The following is a 17,885-nucleotide window of genomic DNA, read 5'->3' as shown; positions in this document are numbered from 1 at the left end:
TGTGTGAAATCCTGTACCCTATATGCATTTATATGAATGACTAACCAGTATTTACATTATGAATTACTTACACATGTAGTTAAACATTTTTGCTTGATCCTGCACTACTAACTCATATGATAATTACTCCTAAAGACATATTATAAGCTAACTTCACTATATGGCATGATAACTTGATATTTACACACAGTTTTAATTCTTAACGTCTAACCTTGAACAGATGTGCACTCCAGAATTGTAACACACTGACATCATAGTGTTGGGCATGGAGGCGCTGATCTGTAGCTTCTGTTTGTGGCCTTGAAGTGTATTTCTAACTCCCTAAATTTTAGTCTCTAGGGAAAAAGTGCTGAGAAGAGAGGCCCATTGTCAGCCTGGCCAGATAATGAATGTCTTCAGGGTCACAACAGGCACCTGAATATTGCACGTGAAGAGCTGAGTACTAACACGTGAAATTATGCATATTAATATACGCTAATCAGCCAGAAACGCCTCACCACCAGGCTATACGTCATCATGGGTATAACTTTTTGAGTCAGATGATGGGAGGTCAGAATTTTCACTTGGGAGGGGTATCACACTTTTCTCAATGTGTTAGTTCTCCTGGATCCAGTATTTTGGTAAAAAACTTTGATTTGCTTTGAACTTCACTCGACTGGTGTCTGCGACTCTCTCATAACGGACATGCCTCCCCCGAAGAGGGAGGGTGTATTTTGGACCTTTTTGTTATTTTCTCATGAGTTGGTAAATTTTAAATACTTTGAGATACTTTTCAGTTGGGCAGCATTTGTAAAAATCTTTTTTTCATTTTTTATTTGTCTTAAGTAATATTCTAATTTTCTGAGATACTGAATTTGAGGTTTTCATTAGTTGTCAGTTATAATCATCAGATTAAAAGAAATAAACATATACTTATGTTTAATATAACAGTCTGTGTGTAACGAATGAGTATAATATACAAGTTTCACTATTTGAAATGAATTACTGAAATACATCAACTCTTTCATGATAGCACCTATATTTTATATATATATATGAATATAAGTATATTGACCTAATTAGTGTTAATTGGTTTTCCAGCCACTTATTGCTACTTGTCCCAACGTTTTTGGAATCCGGTTTATATATATATATATATATATATATATATATATATATATATATATATATATATATACAACATATGCTATCTCTTTCAGGAAGACCCTGCATTTTTCAACAAGATAATGCCAGACCACATTCTGCAGTAATCACAACATCATGGCTACGTAGGAGAAGGATCCGGGTACTGAAATGGCAGCCTGCAGTCCAGATCTTTCACCTATAGAGAACATTTGGCGCATCATAAAGAGGAATGTGCAACAAAGAAGGCCCAAGACGATTGATCAGTTAGAGGCCTGTATTAGACATGAATGGGAGAGCATTCCTATTTCTAAACTTGAGAAACTGGTCTCCTCTGTCCCCAGACGTCTGTTGAGTGTTGTAAGAAGAAGGGGGTACGCCACACAGTGGTAAAAAATGGCCTTGTCCCAACTTTTTTGGGATTTGTTGACGCCATGAAATTTTGAAACAACATATTTTTCCCTTAAAATGATACATTCTCTCAGTTTAAACTTTTGATCTGTGATTTGTGTTCTATTCTGAATAAAATATTAGATGTTGGCACCTCCACATCATTGCATTCAGTTTTTATTCACAATTTGTTTAGTGTCCCAACTTTTTTGGAATCCATTTTGTAAATTGAGAGAGAGAGAGAGAGAGAGAGACAGTAAGACTTACTTTTCTCTGTTGAAAATGATGAACTCTTGTGTGACAGTGTCTAGACACTGCTGCAGGTGGGCAGGCTGAAAACACAAACACACACACACACACACACACACACACACAGTAGCAGGTGGATCAGTTTTAGGATTAGAACCGATCATGAGTTTGTAGGAGTTCACCTACAAAATCATCCCAAAGGCAGTATAAATAAATGACAGCATAAAAAATGTAATGATATTACAGCTGTCAAAATAAATTAAACACCATTAGCATATTTTCCTTACTTGAACTTTTAAATAATCTGCAGTATTTCAGCCTGAAGCCCAGATTCTCATTTGTTATAGCTATGCAGAAGTGGTGCAGTGCCTGATTTGTCTATGTTGTCTTGAATGTTGAGATTACCAAATCAAGCCCGGTAGACAAGACTTTGCCAACTACTCTTGTATCTGGATTTTTTGAAGGTACAATTTAATGTGTAGCACAGACCAGTTTAAGGGTCATAAAGCTAGAGTTAATTTGGTCTGGTATTTGGCTATTTTGAAATAATCCTGAAATAACTTTTGAAATAATGATGGTAGAATGTATATTACACATGTTTAAACAAACCAGTGGGCTGGAGGTTTTGTTGGCATCTTTTGATTTACTCTTGGCCAGTCTCTTCTTCTTCTTATGCAGAGGTTTAGATTCAAGAATCATCTCCTCCAACTCAAAAGTGGGGTCACAATTTAGACGTCCTTTCTGAGAAGGAAAATTACAGTGTGAGATTGAGAGTCAAATAGACAATGAGGGAGAAAGACATACAAGAGAAAGATATATAATGTGTGGCAGAGAGAAAGAAAGAGAAAGATTGAGATAGTACAAAAGAGAGAGAGGTATCCCTTTATGGCTAAAGGTCAGTTCTGTCTTCTGTCATATAGTTAATACACCATAATCGCACTCTCTCTCTCTCTCTCTCTCTACACTGCTGTCTTTGCTAATTCTTACAGTTGGTGTTTAAAGCACTAAAGCCCCGCTCTGCCTTTCCACCTCTGTCTGGCATCAAAATAAAAATTGTATATGGGTCATAAACCCTCAGAATAACTCCAAGTCTTCCCTCCGAAGCAGTCCCCTCTCCATCCAAACACCACACACACACACACACACACACACAGACACACTCAGTAAGCCCTTGTCAGTCTATTAAAGTCATCTCCGAGATACCCATGGAGGAGAAAATTGATTAGCGTTTTAATATTAAAATTAGATTTTTTAAACATTTGATTTATTAATTTATTACATTAATATTTTGGGCCTAAAGTCTGAGGAATATAGTTTCCAGCTATACACAGAGAGAGAGAGAGAGAGAGAGAGAGAGAGAGAGAGAGAGAGAGAGAGAGAGAGAGAGAGAGAAAGAGAGAGAGTTTGTAACTCACATTAGGTGTGAAACCTGGTGGCACTGATTTCTCAAACACTGCGTCCCAGTTCACATCTGCCAGGTACGGAAGGTTCTGGATGTCCGAAATACATGACAGACGGCTCTCTGGTTCTTTTGTGAGCAGCTACACACAGACACAAACATCAGCATCATCATCTTCTGTTCTAACTAATTTCAGGGTCATTGTGGAAACAGTGTGAGCAAAGAGTCCCAAGTGTCCCCCACATCTCTGCCCCGCACAGTTTCCACCAGCTCCTAGGGAAACATTTGCCTGCACCTGCCACTCTGTCCCACCAGCCTTAGTTTACTATAGTGCTAACATACTGTAAAAACTCACATAGGGGAGCTATTTTGGTTTTCTTTCAGGCACTTTCAGAATTTCAGCCACAGCATTTTATATTAACACCAAGTGTAGCAGTGAATAAACACCTAATGTAGATGTAACCATCAGTCCCTGTATCAGTAACTAAAAATACCCATGACGCTCCTCACCCTGCGAAGTAGAGACACCAAGCCTTTGGACCAGGTGGACGAGTAGCGCACACGGTCACCACGGAAAATGTTCAGGACATCATCCACTGCTGTGCTGGAGTGGATATCATATGGCCGCTAAGAGAGAGAGAGAGAGAGAGAGAGAGAGAGAGAGAGAGAGAGACAGAGACAGAGAGAGTTATCTCTGCATTGCCTATGTGTCTCAAAATGCAACACACTTCTGAATACAAATTATAAGAAACAAAAATTCAATTAAAAACTCAAATATGGAATTTAAAATAAATTTAAAGATTTTAAAACAGTTTATGGTAAAACATAAAAAGAATATCAAAATAGAGATTAAAATGCAATGAGGTAGAGTGCAATATGAATTCAATCATAGGAACATTAAAATAAATTCTACAATTGTAATCTACATTCTATATATACAAGGTTAAATTCTGCTTCACTTTGTTTACTAGTGGCAATTGCAATATAAATAAAATTATTAGGTGCATATATAACTAGTAACACAAATATAGCATAAAGCTAAATCAATCAGTGCCAGACAGTTGTAATTTTTTAAATATTGTGTCATGCACTGCTCTAGTAAACAGGAAACAGGAGCGACAGTTTCCTGAGTCTACCAAAGACACTTCATTCAGCCCAACATCTTCATTGAGTGAAACTGAGTGAAAATATAATGACCCCCTCTGTAAAATGTATCTGCAATCTGTATTAGAGGTTTCTAACACTTTATCTTTTTGTTTAATTCTTGCTAACCGAAAGGTTAAATCAACACAAGGTAGAATTTTTCCTTAAAATTATAGCATCAAAATCATTGTGATGCTCTACTAAGCTGTAATAGTTTTTGCTACTCTGGACTCACCACTGCAGAAACTGCACTATGTAACTTTTGGAGGAGGGTAGGATACCATCCCCACCTCACTCCCTGTCACGCCTGCTTCTCAAGACTCCATATCTCAGAATGCACCAGATGATCACATGACACTACACCAGTCTCATTCACCAGAGTTCTAATCATGCACACCTGTTTGCTCCTTTATATAAATCTCATTCACTACCTAGTCCTTGCAGAGTATTGCCATGGTTCTTCCTAGCATACAAAGAGTTCTATCGAAGCCTGTCTGTCCTGATATCTTGTTGCCTACCCTTTGCTTGTCTTTATGGTTTACGTCTCTTGCCTCTTCCCTTTGGAATTGTTGATCTTCTCTGGTTTTGGACTCTGCCTGTTTCATGACTACGCTTATTGGTACCTCCCTAAGGTACTGTTTGCTCCCTATGTTTGACCCCCACTTGTTTTTGACTTCTCTTTCAGACTTGTGTAAATAAACACTTTTTTACGGTGATCTGCAAGTGTCAGCTCTCTGTCCGGTCATGACACTCCCCCCTTCCCTGGTCATTTCAGGACAGTGCTGAAAAGTGCTGTAAAAAATAACACTCTGCAACTATAGGGGAAACAGGACCAAAAATACCAAACTTACATTCTGTTCTTTTAGTGTTTTGCCATTGTTGGGTCTGGCCTGATTTAAAAACATGGTTTTTGCACATTAGAGAATAGCACATATAGTTGGAAACAGCACATGGAGCACCTCTATTGCTTCTGTACTTGAAGTGATAACATTTTGAGTGAGAACCTACCCATCCTCGCAATAGTTCATAAGCTGTGACACCCAGGGCCCACCAGTCGACAGGGTACGAATAACCTGGACCACCTTCCACGAAGGAACGGAACATCTCTGGCGCTATTAATGATAAAACGGAGAGAATGTTTTCTTTAAACACTTTAGGTATAGAATGGAAAAGTCCTTCATATCACTGTCCAAAGAAGAATATCCATACATCCATCCATAATCTGTAACCGCTTATCCAATTTAGGGTCGCGGGGGGTCCAGAGCCTACCTGGAATCATCGGGCGCAAGGCGGGAATACACCCTGGAGGGGACACCAGTCCTTCACAGGGCAACACAGACACATACGGACACTTTCGAGTCGCCAATCCACCTGCAACGTGTGTTTTTGGACTGAGGAAACCGGAGCACCCGGAGGAAACCCACGCGGACACGGGGAGAACACATCAACTCCTCACAGACAGTCACCCGGAGCGGGAATCGAACCCACAACCTCCAGGCCCCTGGAGCTGTGTGGCTGCGCCACCGTGCCGCCCCCAAAGAAGAATATGTATCTCCAAAATAGTAATTTTACAGAAGAAAGAAAAAACTTTCAATGGAAGTCAATGTAAAAAGATTTTATAACTATATAGGCATTGTTAGCAACCTATATATCGTCACTGTCCAATCTAATACATGTATTTCCGTGTTTGTGGATGTTTAGTTTACTACATCATTTGAACACCGCAGCTATCTTTCACACTGTGTGAAAATTTCATGATGGACCAATAGCAAAGCTGAATATGATCTTAACATTGACTTCCATTGAATATTAAGTAGGTTTTTCCCTTCTCCTGTGAAGTTAGTTTTGGAGATACATGTTTTTCATTGGACAGCAACAATATTCTATATAAGTAGCATATATATTATGATATAAATGTAATATAATACATAAGATATATAAATAAAATTTTCACAGTGTGAAAGACAGATACTCTGTTCAAATGATGTAGTAAACTAAACATCCACAAACATTGAGATACATATTTTTTATTTATATTTTGCATATTTTTTATAATTCACAGTATTTCAGTGTAGAAACTGATGAGAATAATAAAAAAACAGCATTGTTTTTTTTAAGTATTAATAACATTTAAATGTTATGATTTACCCATATAGGGTTTAGTTCCTGTCATAGATGTGGCCTTCTCTGTGTCCTTTAATACTGTAGCGATGTTGAAGTCTGTAATATGGACATGACCTGTTATCACACACACACACACACACACACACACACACATCTATTAGATAGTAAAATGTAAAGACAAAAAGAACACATTTATGTTTTGCCGAAGCTAATAATGCCTCAGATGGCTTTTAATGAACAAAAACTAATAAAGAATATAATTATGATATTTATATTATTCTTTATTTTCAGATCATGCTAACATGAACATTATTCTAACCAAACATACAGATTTTAACTACACTGAAATTTTATTATACCCTCAGATCATAATCATCTTAAATGTTAAAATAAGAGTAAGATGTCAAAGTAACCTGTCAGAATAGTCTAAGCTAAATAATCAGGTTGTTTATCAGTTTTATTTTATTTAATGCTAATGGAACCTATCGTATTCAACTTTGCATTCATCCATCCATCATTTTTCCACTGTTTATTTTAGTTGATTATTATATATTTCCATGTAATGTCAGCCTTACCGTGCTCATCCAGTAGAATATTATCTGGTTTTATGTCCCTGCAGAAAAAGAACAGAGTGTGAAGATTAAAACACATTCACAACGTCAGACTAACCTCATTCTTACTGGAGCGTTCTGCTTGGTTGCTGCTTTTGTTAGTCTGCTGCTCATTGATTTAGCACTAGTGCACTAGGGTCTGTGCACACACCCCCAAGGTGGGAGGCAGCCATTCCCGGTGCCCGGGGAGCAGTTGTGGGTTCGGCTGCTCCCCAGGCGCCAGGGATGGCTGCCCCACCCTGCTCTGGGTGTGTGTGTGTGTACACTGCCACAGATGGGTCAAATGCGGAGGACACATTTTATTTTACATTGTATAATGACAAATAATTGCACATTATGTCATTATTACAGTCAATGAAGGTTTGACTTCATCATAGTAAGACAGTTTGTGAGCAGATGAGCTTAAACTTGCAGGACTACAGGGTCATATTTAATTTACAGAATCTATAGTAGCCATCAGTGTTACTAAATGTTAAAGCTTTAGCCATTCAGAACACTTTTACTTTTAAAAATGGATAGAGCTTTTAGAGACGTGAGAAGTACACACACACACACATGCTGAGTGATTACACTCATCAGATTTGGATAACACAATTACCCCAGATCAAATGTTCAGGGTGCACACACATCCTCTCTAACGAGCAATCAGCTTCACTCATTCATCTTCCACAGTTTCCTCTATAAAAATCAACTCTCTCTCTTAATCTTACACACACACACACACACTCCTGAGCCTTAAGAAGATGATTTAGCTCCTCTCCTAGACTGACATCTCATCTGCATCTCTTTAATTAGCTACAGACGCTAATTAAAGCAGCACATTTTTTTTATAATAAACCTTCCCCTGCTTATCTGACTATATTCCCTGTTGGGTTTAAAGGCATGATAGACATTTGTAATGAAGGGATCAATTATTATTGAGATGATATCGAAAATTATCACTTCGCTGTGGATAATACAGATTGCAATATTATCAATATCTTATTTATTTATCATTTGAAAACAAGCTCTGAAGTTTTAACAATACATGACTTTGTATAAACCTCCACTGATCTGTAATAGGGAGAAGAGCCTCTGTCTTTGTTACTCTGGGATCAGCACTGAAGAAACTGTACTATGTAAATTGTGTTTGGGAAACCATACCCACTTCACTCTCGATTCTCCTTTATTTCAGGACAGCGCAATAAAAGTGAATTACACCCTGCAGCTGTAGGGGGAGCCCAGGAGCAATAATACCAAATCTTACCTAGTGTTCCTTTAAATGCTAAATGTACTTTGATTTGCTTTCTGTCAAGTTGAATGGAGGGTTAAAGATGATGTCTTTAACCCTCTTACTGTATTCAGCTTGTATGAAAGAATCCGTACATTCCAAATTTTTGTGTTTTTAAAAAGACAAAAAATGTTGAAGATAACAAAATAAACACAGCTCCTGTCCTGTTTTGCACACTTACTTGTGCATGAGCCTGTTTTTAAATCAAATTTAAATTATTTCAATTTCTACTTCATATATCCTTTGTCTTTGTCTAACACAGAGCGTAAAGCTTGTTTTTTTTTAAAGAAATTAGTGGCAATGCTCGGCTTCACGCGCCTCATTTGAACCAGTCCAGGGATGACGTGATCTGGTGACTCCTGAGGGTTAAGGGAACAGTAGGCCGCCATGGCCTAATATGTATGAAGGTCCCTGGTTTATTCCCCACACCTGGTACGAAAACTGGGGGCAATAGGTGTGAAGGATCAGCACTGTCTCCTCCCTAAACAAACATGGCTGAGGGGCCCTTGAGCAAGGCACCTACCCCCCACCGCTCACCAGGTGCTGTGAATGGCTGCCCACTGCTCTCTGTGTGTGTGTTTGTGTGTTCACTGCTAAGTGTTGGTCAAACAGGGACGAAACATTTCTCTGAACCGTGACAAATAAAGCACAGGGCAAATGGAGAGTAGATGAATAAGAGACAGTCAGTTCCATTCAGATTTTAAATTACTTTATGATGTCATTCTGTACCTTTTCACTTTGTTTTGTTCATGCGGACACATTCAGACTAAGTCTGTCTCCATCAGAGCAGAACACACACTGAGCTTCAGTTGCTGTGAGTACTGAGTGACCAACAGCACACTCACTGTCCTCAAATCAGCCTCCTGTCCAACCTTTATACTTTGAGAAAATTTAAAAACTGCAGTCAGTTTGTGTCCGATTAAACACTCCAACTTCAATTTTAAACATTTATATTTCAACTGGGATGCAAAATAAGAAACCACCAGTGGTGGACAAAGTACACAAACCATGTACTTGACTTAGAGTACAGATACTCAATGTAAAATATTACTCCAGTAAATGTAGAAGTCCTCGATTTAGATCTCCACTTGAGTAAAATAAAAAAGTATTTACCCTCAAATGTATCGAAAGTAAAAGTACCATGATTTATTATGGTTCTAATGTCCTATTATCATTTTTGTAACAAAACTCATGCTTAGTTAACGCATTGTAGGTGAAAAGACTCTCGTGTCACTCTTGGTTCACCAGCCTTTTAATAGAATGTCATTGTTTCCTCTAACACTAAATGTTGCATCAATTGTCAAATACACCCAAGGTGTTTCCCCTCCAAATCAACAGAGGCCGTTGTCTCCTGGGTTTTAAGTCCAATTTAAGATTCTGAGTTGAACCTATGCCTTAGAGCACACACTGAACCTAATTCTATGCCGTAGCTTGATGTGTACCTCTTCAGAAATATAACACATTGACGCAGACCGCAATGACTGATTAGTCCGCAGTCAGACAAACATGGATCAAATTGAACTGAGGAAGTCTAAAAATATGAACTCCTCCACACTACAGAGACTGCAGACAGCAGCAGATTCCAGCAGAGATTACCTCAGACATTGGTTTGGACGTCACAGGAAAAAAAAAACGTGCAACGAGGAGCGGGAACACATGGGAAAAACATCTACCCTCCTCCAAATATGCAGTTTCTGCAGTGCTGAGCCATGATTAGCATTGACAGAGGCTCTATTCTCTATTACAGGTCATTGAAACATCACATTAATTTTGAAGTTCTAATTTTAGAGTTAAAAATATTACATAGAGTTCCTTAAAGCTCTCTGTTTTGTCTTCATAGTTGCAAAGTAGGCCTTTTGTTTGAGCTATTTCTGCAATTCTAAACCATCTGTCTCTTAAATATGTTGTTAGTTTTTCTGACTTTTTGACTGATACTCGGTTTTGTATTTTGTATTTGCCTTTTGGACTTGTTTATCACGCTGTACTGATTTTCAGGTTTTGGAACATTTCTGGTTTTGACCTCGCTTCATGTTTTGTGTTAATTTACACTGTTAATTGTTAAAAAGTCTTAAATAAACATGTAACTGATTCTTACCATTGGTTTGGAGTGATTAATGACATCTACAGATCCATAAACCATGTAATATGAATGAATAGTACTCACTGTTGACTCTGTCTAAACGGGACAAATCATATAGTTAATCCACAACGGTTCTAAGTACCGAAATAAGAGATCACTTACAGTCTCAAATATGCACAACAGTTAAAATAAAAAGTCTGCCTCTCTTATTACTTGGATTTAGGAAGAGAAACTGTATCCATACATCTCCTGGCAACAGTGCCGCGTGGTGAGCTGTGCAGAGCCGGGATATTTGTTACGAGGAATGGCAGATTTTCATAATGTAGTGTAGTAAAAAGTAGGATATTTAAGTTTGAAATGTAGTGGAGTTAAAGTAAAAAGTAGCCTAACATACTTCAGAAAGGTACAGATACATAAAAAAAATATTTAAGTACAGTAACAAGTTATTACATTTACTTCGTTACTGTCCACCACTGGATACTACTAAATAGTTTTCGCAATGTCTTGTTTATTATATTGTCCTAAGCATTGGAGCACAGCTCCAGTGTACACGTGATAAAGCTCAGACACATGACTTGTAAAATAAATTGTATTTAATGTTAATGTAATCAATTATCTAACCCTAACTCTGATTTAAAGGGAATGTACAGGTGCATTTCAATAAATTAAAGTATCTACAAAATGTTAATTTATTTCAGTAATTCAGTTCAAAAAGTATAACTCATATAATATACAGGGGTTGGACAATGAAACTGAAACACCTGGTTTAAGACCACAATAATTTATTAGTATGGTGTAGGGCCTCCTTTTCCACCAATACAGCGTCAATTCATCTTGGGAATGACATATACAAGTCCTGCACAGTGGTCAGAGGGATTTTAAGCCATTCGTCTTGCAGGATAGTGGCCAGGTCTCTACGTGATGCTGGTGGAGGAAAATGTTTCCTGACTCGCTCCTCCAAAACACCCCAAAGTGGCTCAATAATATTTAGATCTGGTGACTGTGCAGGCCATGAGAGATGTTCAACTTCACTTTCATGTCCATCAAACCAATCTTTCACCAGTCTTGCTGTGTGTATTGGTGCACTGTCATCCTGATACATGGCACCACCTTCAGGATACAATGTTTGAACCATTGGATGCACATGGTCCTCCAGAATGATTCGGTAGTCCTTGGCAGTGACACGCCCATCTAGCACAAGTATTGGGCCAAGGGAATGCCATGATATGGCAGCCCAAACCATCACTGATCCACCCCCATGCTTTACTCTGGGCATGCAACAGTCTGGGTGCTACGCTTCTTTGGGGCTTCTACACACCATAACTCTCCTGGATGTGGGGAAAACAGTAAAGGTGGACTCATCAGAGAACAATACATGTTTCACATTGTCCACAGCCCAAGATTTGCGCTCCTTGCACCATTGAAACTGACGTTTGACATTGGCATGAGTGACCAAAGATTTGGCTATAGCAGCCCGGCCGTGTATATTGACCCTGTGGAGCTCCGACAGTTCTGGTGGAAACAGGAGAGTTGAGGTGCACATTTAATTCTGCCATGATTTGGGCAGCTGTGGTTTTATGTTTTTTGGATACAATCCGTGTTAGCACCCGAACATCCCTGTCAGACAGCTTCCTCTTGCATCCACAGTTAATCCTGTTGGATGTGTTTTGTCCTTCTTGGTGGTATGCTGACATTACCCTGGATACTGTGGGTCTTGATACATCACAAAGACTTGCTGTCTTGGTCACAGATGTGCCAGCAAGACGTGCACCAACAATTTGTCCTCTTTTGGTATGTCACCCATAATGTTGTGTGCATTGCAATATTTTGAGCAAAACTGTGCTCTTACCCTCTGCTAATTGAACCCTCACACTCTGCTCTTACTGGTGCAATGTGCATTTAATGAAGATTGGCCACCAGGCTGGTCCAATTTAGCCATGAAACCTCCCACACTAAAATGACAGGTGTTTCAGTTTCATTGTCCAACCCCTGTAGATTTAATACAAACAGAGTGATCTATTTCAAGTGTTTATTTATTTTAATGTTGATGATAATGGTTTACAGAAAATGAAAAGCCAAAAGTCATTATCTCAGTAAATTTGATTATATAAGATCAATTTTAAAAAAGGCATGACATGGAGGCAATAAGCCTGTGGCATTGCTGAGGTGTTATGGAAGCATCGGTTGCTTTGATATCGGCCTTTAGCTCGTCTGTATTGTTGGGTCTCGTGTCTCTCATACAATCTCATACAAGATTGTATAGCCTGAACTAGACTAAGGGACCATTTTAAAGGCTTAGGAAAGTTAAAGATAATGACTTTTGGGGCTTCACTGTCTGTAAGCCATAAAACACTTGAAGTAGATCTATAGGTTTGTAATGAATCTATATAATATGAGTTTAATATTTGAATTCAAATATTGAAATAAATCAACTTTTTGATGATATTCTAATTCAAATTCTAATTCCATTAGGACATTAATTTTAAGATCTGGATCCTATCAACCCACAAAATGTGAAACAATCCATCCAGTAATTTTTTTTTTTTTTAGTTTGTCTAATTCAGTAAACCAGTGTTTCTCAGCCCTGGTCGTGGAAGTACCCTCATCTGCATGTTTTAGTAGTGGCTTCCCTGCTTTAACACTCATACTGCAGCTCTGAAAAGCTTGTTAATTAACAGATTAGTTGAGTCAGATGTGTTGGGAAAAGAGAAAGCAATAAATGTGCAGGACAGGGACTTGGGGCTAAGAAACACTGCAGCAAATGAGGGATAAATATCGTGCTGCGCAGAAGTTAACATTATATTGCCCCATTTCAGAGTATCTCCAATCACAGCACTGATCCCACAAGCAAAGGTGGAGTTAAACTGCTTGAAACAGACCTGAGACCAGAGCAGCCACATGAGAAAACAGAGGCAAACCAGGAGCAGGGAAATGGGGAAACCAGCCATAATGAGCAGAGAACAGTGCAAAACCAGAGAAAATGTCTGTAGTTGCAACTTCGGTTTCTGCTTATCTCTATTGGCCTCTAATTGTCTGTACTAGACTCTACTTGAGTTTACTGGTCCTATATTTGTCTCTACTGGTCTTTACTGGTTTCTACTTGTCTCTACTCAATTCTTCTGATCTGCAACTTGTCTCTAGTGGCCTTCTAATAATATCTACTGGACTCTGCTTGCCTCTGCTGCACTCTAATGGACTCTATGTTCCTCTGCTGGACTTTATTGGTTTCTGCTTGTCTCTACTGGTCTCTACTTGATTTCTCTGGTCTCTACTCATCTTCTACTTGTCTCTACTGGACTCTAATAGACTCTGCTTGTCTCTACTGCACTCTAATGGACTCTACTGGGCTCTACTGTTCTCTACTTGAACTTTACCTGACTCTACCGGTCTCTAGTGGACACTACTTGACTCTACTGGTCTTTACAGGTCTTCTGCTGGTTTCTGCTGGTCTTCTACTGGTTTCTACTTGTGTCTATTGCACTCTACTGGACTCTACTCTCTGTTTGGTCCCTGGTTATTTTTCCACTCCCAGCTCCCCCTGAAATGTATCTGGTGTAGTTTTAAACCCAGTCTCTAATGGGAACATCTGATTTTGTAAACTACAACAGAAAAAAAAACCTTTTATTTTACAATAAATTATGGCTAAAAAGTGTCTATAAACTTTGGACCATGTTGTGTATATTGTTATGATCCAAAGAAAAACATGTATCTTCAAAATAGTAACTTTATTAAAAAACTTAATAAATTTCAATCGCGTTCAATTTTACTCCAAGTCATTTTGGAGCATTTCTTTTGGTTCATCATGAAATTCTTACACAGTGTGAGGGACAGCGGCTGTGTTCAAATGATGTAGTAAACTAAACATCCACAAACACTGAGATACTGTTTTTTCCTTGGAGAGCAACGGTGTCCGTGTTTAGAGTAACTGTGTGATGTGATGTCACCCTCACCTGTGTATGATGTGGCAGGATTGTAAGTAATTGAGAGCAAGGGCCAGTTCACAGATGTACAGCTTCACTGTTTCCTCTTTAAAATGGATGTTCTGACGCAGGTGGTAGCGAAGGTCCCCTCCTAACAACAGATCCACCACCATGAACATGTCCTCTTCATCCTGAAATGAGTACCTACAGAGAGTGAGAGAGAGAGAGAGAGAGAGAGAGAGAGAGAGAGAGAGAGAGACTAAGTCCTGCTCATCCAACATCACTTGTTTAAATCAAAGGTATTAATTGGTTTTAATTATTGGTATTGTTTGACAGTCTTCCCCAGTTATTGCTGTAATAACTACCCTACTCTTCTAGGAAGGCTTTACAAAAGATGATGGAACATTTCTGTTAGGATTTGATTGCATTCAGCCACCTTAATGAGAAAAACCCTTACAACTCATCCCAGAGAAACTAGATGGTAATTGAACTGCTGCACAACCCAGTACTGGGGCTGTGCTCCTCAAGCTCTGACATTGAGTATTGTGACCTTATGCTTATATGCAGCTGCTCCAGAGAGTCACAAGTAATTATGATTGAGGGAAAGCTTAATTCTAATTATAAGAGGTGTTTGGATGACTGGATAGACGAATAAATCCTCATAAACCTTTGTAAACCTGCATATATGTGGAAAATTAAAGTAAAGAAACACACACACACACACACACACACACACACACACACTGTACCTTCTTAATATTTTTTTTTTTGAGTGGGAATAATTAACAATAAAATGTAAGGCTTACAAAGCTGTCTCTGTGGCTCCAGACTGATCTTAATGGCGTTTCCAGGATCTTGTAGAAAACCAACCACAGTTTTAACAGTATAAAATCATTTATTAAACGCATACAATATATTTTATTTATTTTTGAAGTAAAAACACACTGTATCATATATACAAAGTGCTGAACAGTGCCCCCTTGTGAAGCATTTTGTTAAACAACAACGCTTGAGTGAGTTATATGGACCTGGCAACTCTGATGATGGTAGTAAAGGCAGTGGAATAAGCCACTTTGAGGCAGATGGAGGGGGGGACACAATCCTTCAAAACCTAAAACCAAATTTCTTGCATCTATAATTTTGTCAATACATATTACTATAAATAATTTGAAATTACAGTTTTGTTCACAGTGATTACAACGTGGGACAAGTCTCTGATTTGTCCAGAAAGGGGGTGTGTACTCTTGTCACCCTACTCAGATTTCTGCCTTTGCCGGTGGCTGTTGTCACCCCTGTCTTCATCAAACCTGCTCCTGAGTCTGCACTGCAGCTCTGTCACCCATGGACTCCGTTCCTGTCAGCGTATCAGGGACAGCCTTGGCTTCATCGCTTGTTCCATTTGGAGAGTTGCCTGCATTCATGTTTTTTTTCCTCTCCAAGCTTTTTTTTTTAAGTGAAAACCCTTAAAAGTGTGTCTGGGGTTTTGTGTCTGTGCTCTGCCTTACATAACAGACCTGTGCCTCATATTTTATGGAAAAAATGTGGGATCTGTCAAACTAATCCAATCTGGATCCAGACTTGGCTTGATTCAGGACAAAAATAGCCCTATTAGTGGGTTGAGAGCTGGATAAGAAGTTCATGACACACTATGGTCATTATGAGGAAGGAAATGTAATTTATTATTATTATTATTATTGTTGTTGCTTTGTGCTAAATTACTCTTGAATAAAGCAGGGACATAAGCTGCCTGTCATAAGCTGTGAGCTATAGAGTGTTGGGCGAGATGGGAATCCCTTCTTTCTGCATTCTGAGCTCTCACTAAATAAACTGTAAGATTTGTAGCTGAGTTTATAAAAAATAAAACTCTTTAATCTGTACATCCTAATTTAAGGTGCACAACATTCAACAGCTTGTATACTCTGTATAGAAAAGAGTCTTCAGTGCAGTAGGATGCCCTGGAGTAGCAGCATGTACGGAGAGGATCTCCATGTTCATTGCCACATTCACTGAAGCAGTGTTTCTCAGCCCTGGTTCTGGAGGCACTCTGTCTTGCACATTTATTTCTTTCATTTCTGCCAAAATACCTGATTCGAGTTACTGGTTAATTAAAAAGGCTTTCAGAGATGCAGGTGTCTGTTAAAGCAGTGTTTTGAAACACTGCATGAGAGCAGCATAAATTCAGCATACATTCTTTGGAGTTGAGGATCTTTTGGGATGACTTTGTGTAGAATTTATGAGCCTTAACTCATTATCCAACATTGCTATGTAACCTCACTATTGTTGCTGAATGCCATCAAATTCTCACAGATAAACATTCCAACATCTAGTTTAAAGCCTGCCCAGAAGTGTAGGGATTGTTTATGTAGTAAAGAGGAGACAAGCTCCTACTGAATAAGTAGTTTTTACAAGCTCAAGTGTCACAAAGCAGCTATAGATATTAAAAATTAAAACCAAAGCAAAATTAAAAACCCTAGGTGAGGAGCCAAAGGTATCTGTAGCAGAAAAAGTCTCCCTCGACGCTAAAGGAAAAGCCTCGGGAGGAACTGAGACTCGTGGGGACTGTCCTTCTCTGGTTAAACACATAGATTTGATTTTAAAACTCTTAAAAGCTGCCCTAGAGTGTGTGTGTGGTTTCTGGCACATTAGGCATATAACATTTCAGCTTTCCTCTGGCAGGCGTTATAAAATCCTGCACACCAAAACTAACAGACAAGAGAACAGCAAATTTTCCACATCACTCTCTTAAATAACTGACCTGTATTACATTCATCATACCCACTTCCAGTTTAACACTTTAACACTAACAGAATTTATGCGATACACCATTATGGTCCTGTAACTTCTTCTGTTACTTACATGCTGTCACAGTATTGCCATACTGCATCATAAGTGTAATATTTTAAATTATATCTTAAATGTAACTTTTTCCTATTTATATGTCTATACTGTAGAGAGTTGCCAGCAGTTGGCAACAAATTCCTTGCATGTGTAAACATACTTGGCGAAAGAAGCTGATTCTGATATTTTGCTTACAGCAACTGTAAAAGGAATAGCTATGTATACAAAATGTACTAAATTGTCACTAAATGTACAAACAGTGTAATGTCCCTTTAAAGGTACAGCAGTGGTGTTAAAGTCCAGTTGTATTCCCTAAAGGTTCATTGCATTCTCTTCTCCAGATGATGAGGGGGGGATATCTGTAATCTATCATTACAGAACTGTGTACAATTAAAGAACATAATATAAGTCCTAGAGATGAAAAGGGGCGAATGAAATCGACACAAATTTAAAATCTACAATTAATATAGAAAATGGTACAGTTATATTCCCTAATAAAAGATGCAGAATATTTTCCCTTGAGGGTACCACCACAGTGACAGTTTCTCTGAGAGTGTATTAGTACGCTTAATTTCTGAGGAACTGCTGAATGTGCAGGTGTCCAAAAACCTTTGGCCTTAGAGAGCATGGATTTATGAGTCTGCTGTACAGTGTGGATGAGTGTTTCCATCTGCTAGATATAAGTGAATTAGCGTTTCCAGTACAGGATCCAGGAACACAAAATCACAGTCTTGCACTC

At 38.6% G+C, this 17,885-nt stretch overlaps 1 protein-coding gene across 2 annotated transcripts in view; it reads right to left on the bottom strand.

Moving 5' to 3' along the window:
* Positions 1–17,885, bottom strand: part of LOC136664969 (serine/threonine-protein kinase 32B-like) — a 45,210-nt gene that overhangs the window by 7,681 nt on the left and 19,644 nt on the right. For both annotated transcript variants that reach the window (XM_066642495.1, XM_066642496.1), the window contains exons 4-11: positions 14,339–14,512; positions 7,003–7,040; positions 6,452–6,541; positions 5,312–5,415; positions 3,671–3,787; positions 3,177–3,302; positions 2,371–2,502; positions 1,780–1,844 (exon numbers count right to left, since the gene is read on the bottom strand). In XM_066642495.1, the coding sequence (XP_066498592.1) occupies positions 1,780–1,844; positions 2,371–2,502; positions 3,177–3,302; positions 3,671–3,787; positions 5,312–5,415; positions 6,452–6,541; positions 7,003–7,040; positions 14,339–14,512 (846 nt within the window). The remainder of the gene's footprint in view (positions 1–1,779; positions 1,845–2,370; positions 2,503–3,176; positions 3,303–3,670; positions 3,788–5,311; positions 5,416–6,451; positions 6,542–7,002; positions 7,041–14,338; positions 14,513–17,885) is intronic.

Source organism: Hoplias malabaricus, chromosome 13 (genome assembly GCF_029633855.1).
Source record: "Hoplias malabaricus isolate fHopMal1 chromosome 13, fHopMal1.hap1, whole genome shotgun sequence".
Classification (NCBI taxonomy): domain Eukaryota; kingdom Metazoa; phylum Chordata; class Actinopteri; order Characiformes; family Erythrinidae; genus Hoplias; species Hoplias malabaricus.
This window is presented reverse-complemented; position numbering and strand designations above follow the sequence as displayed.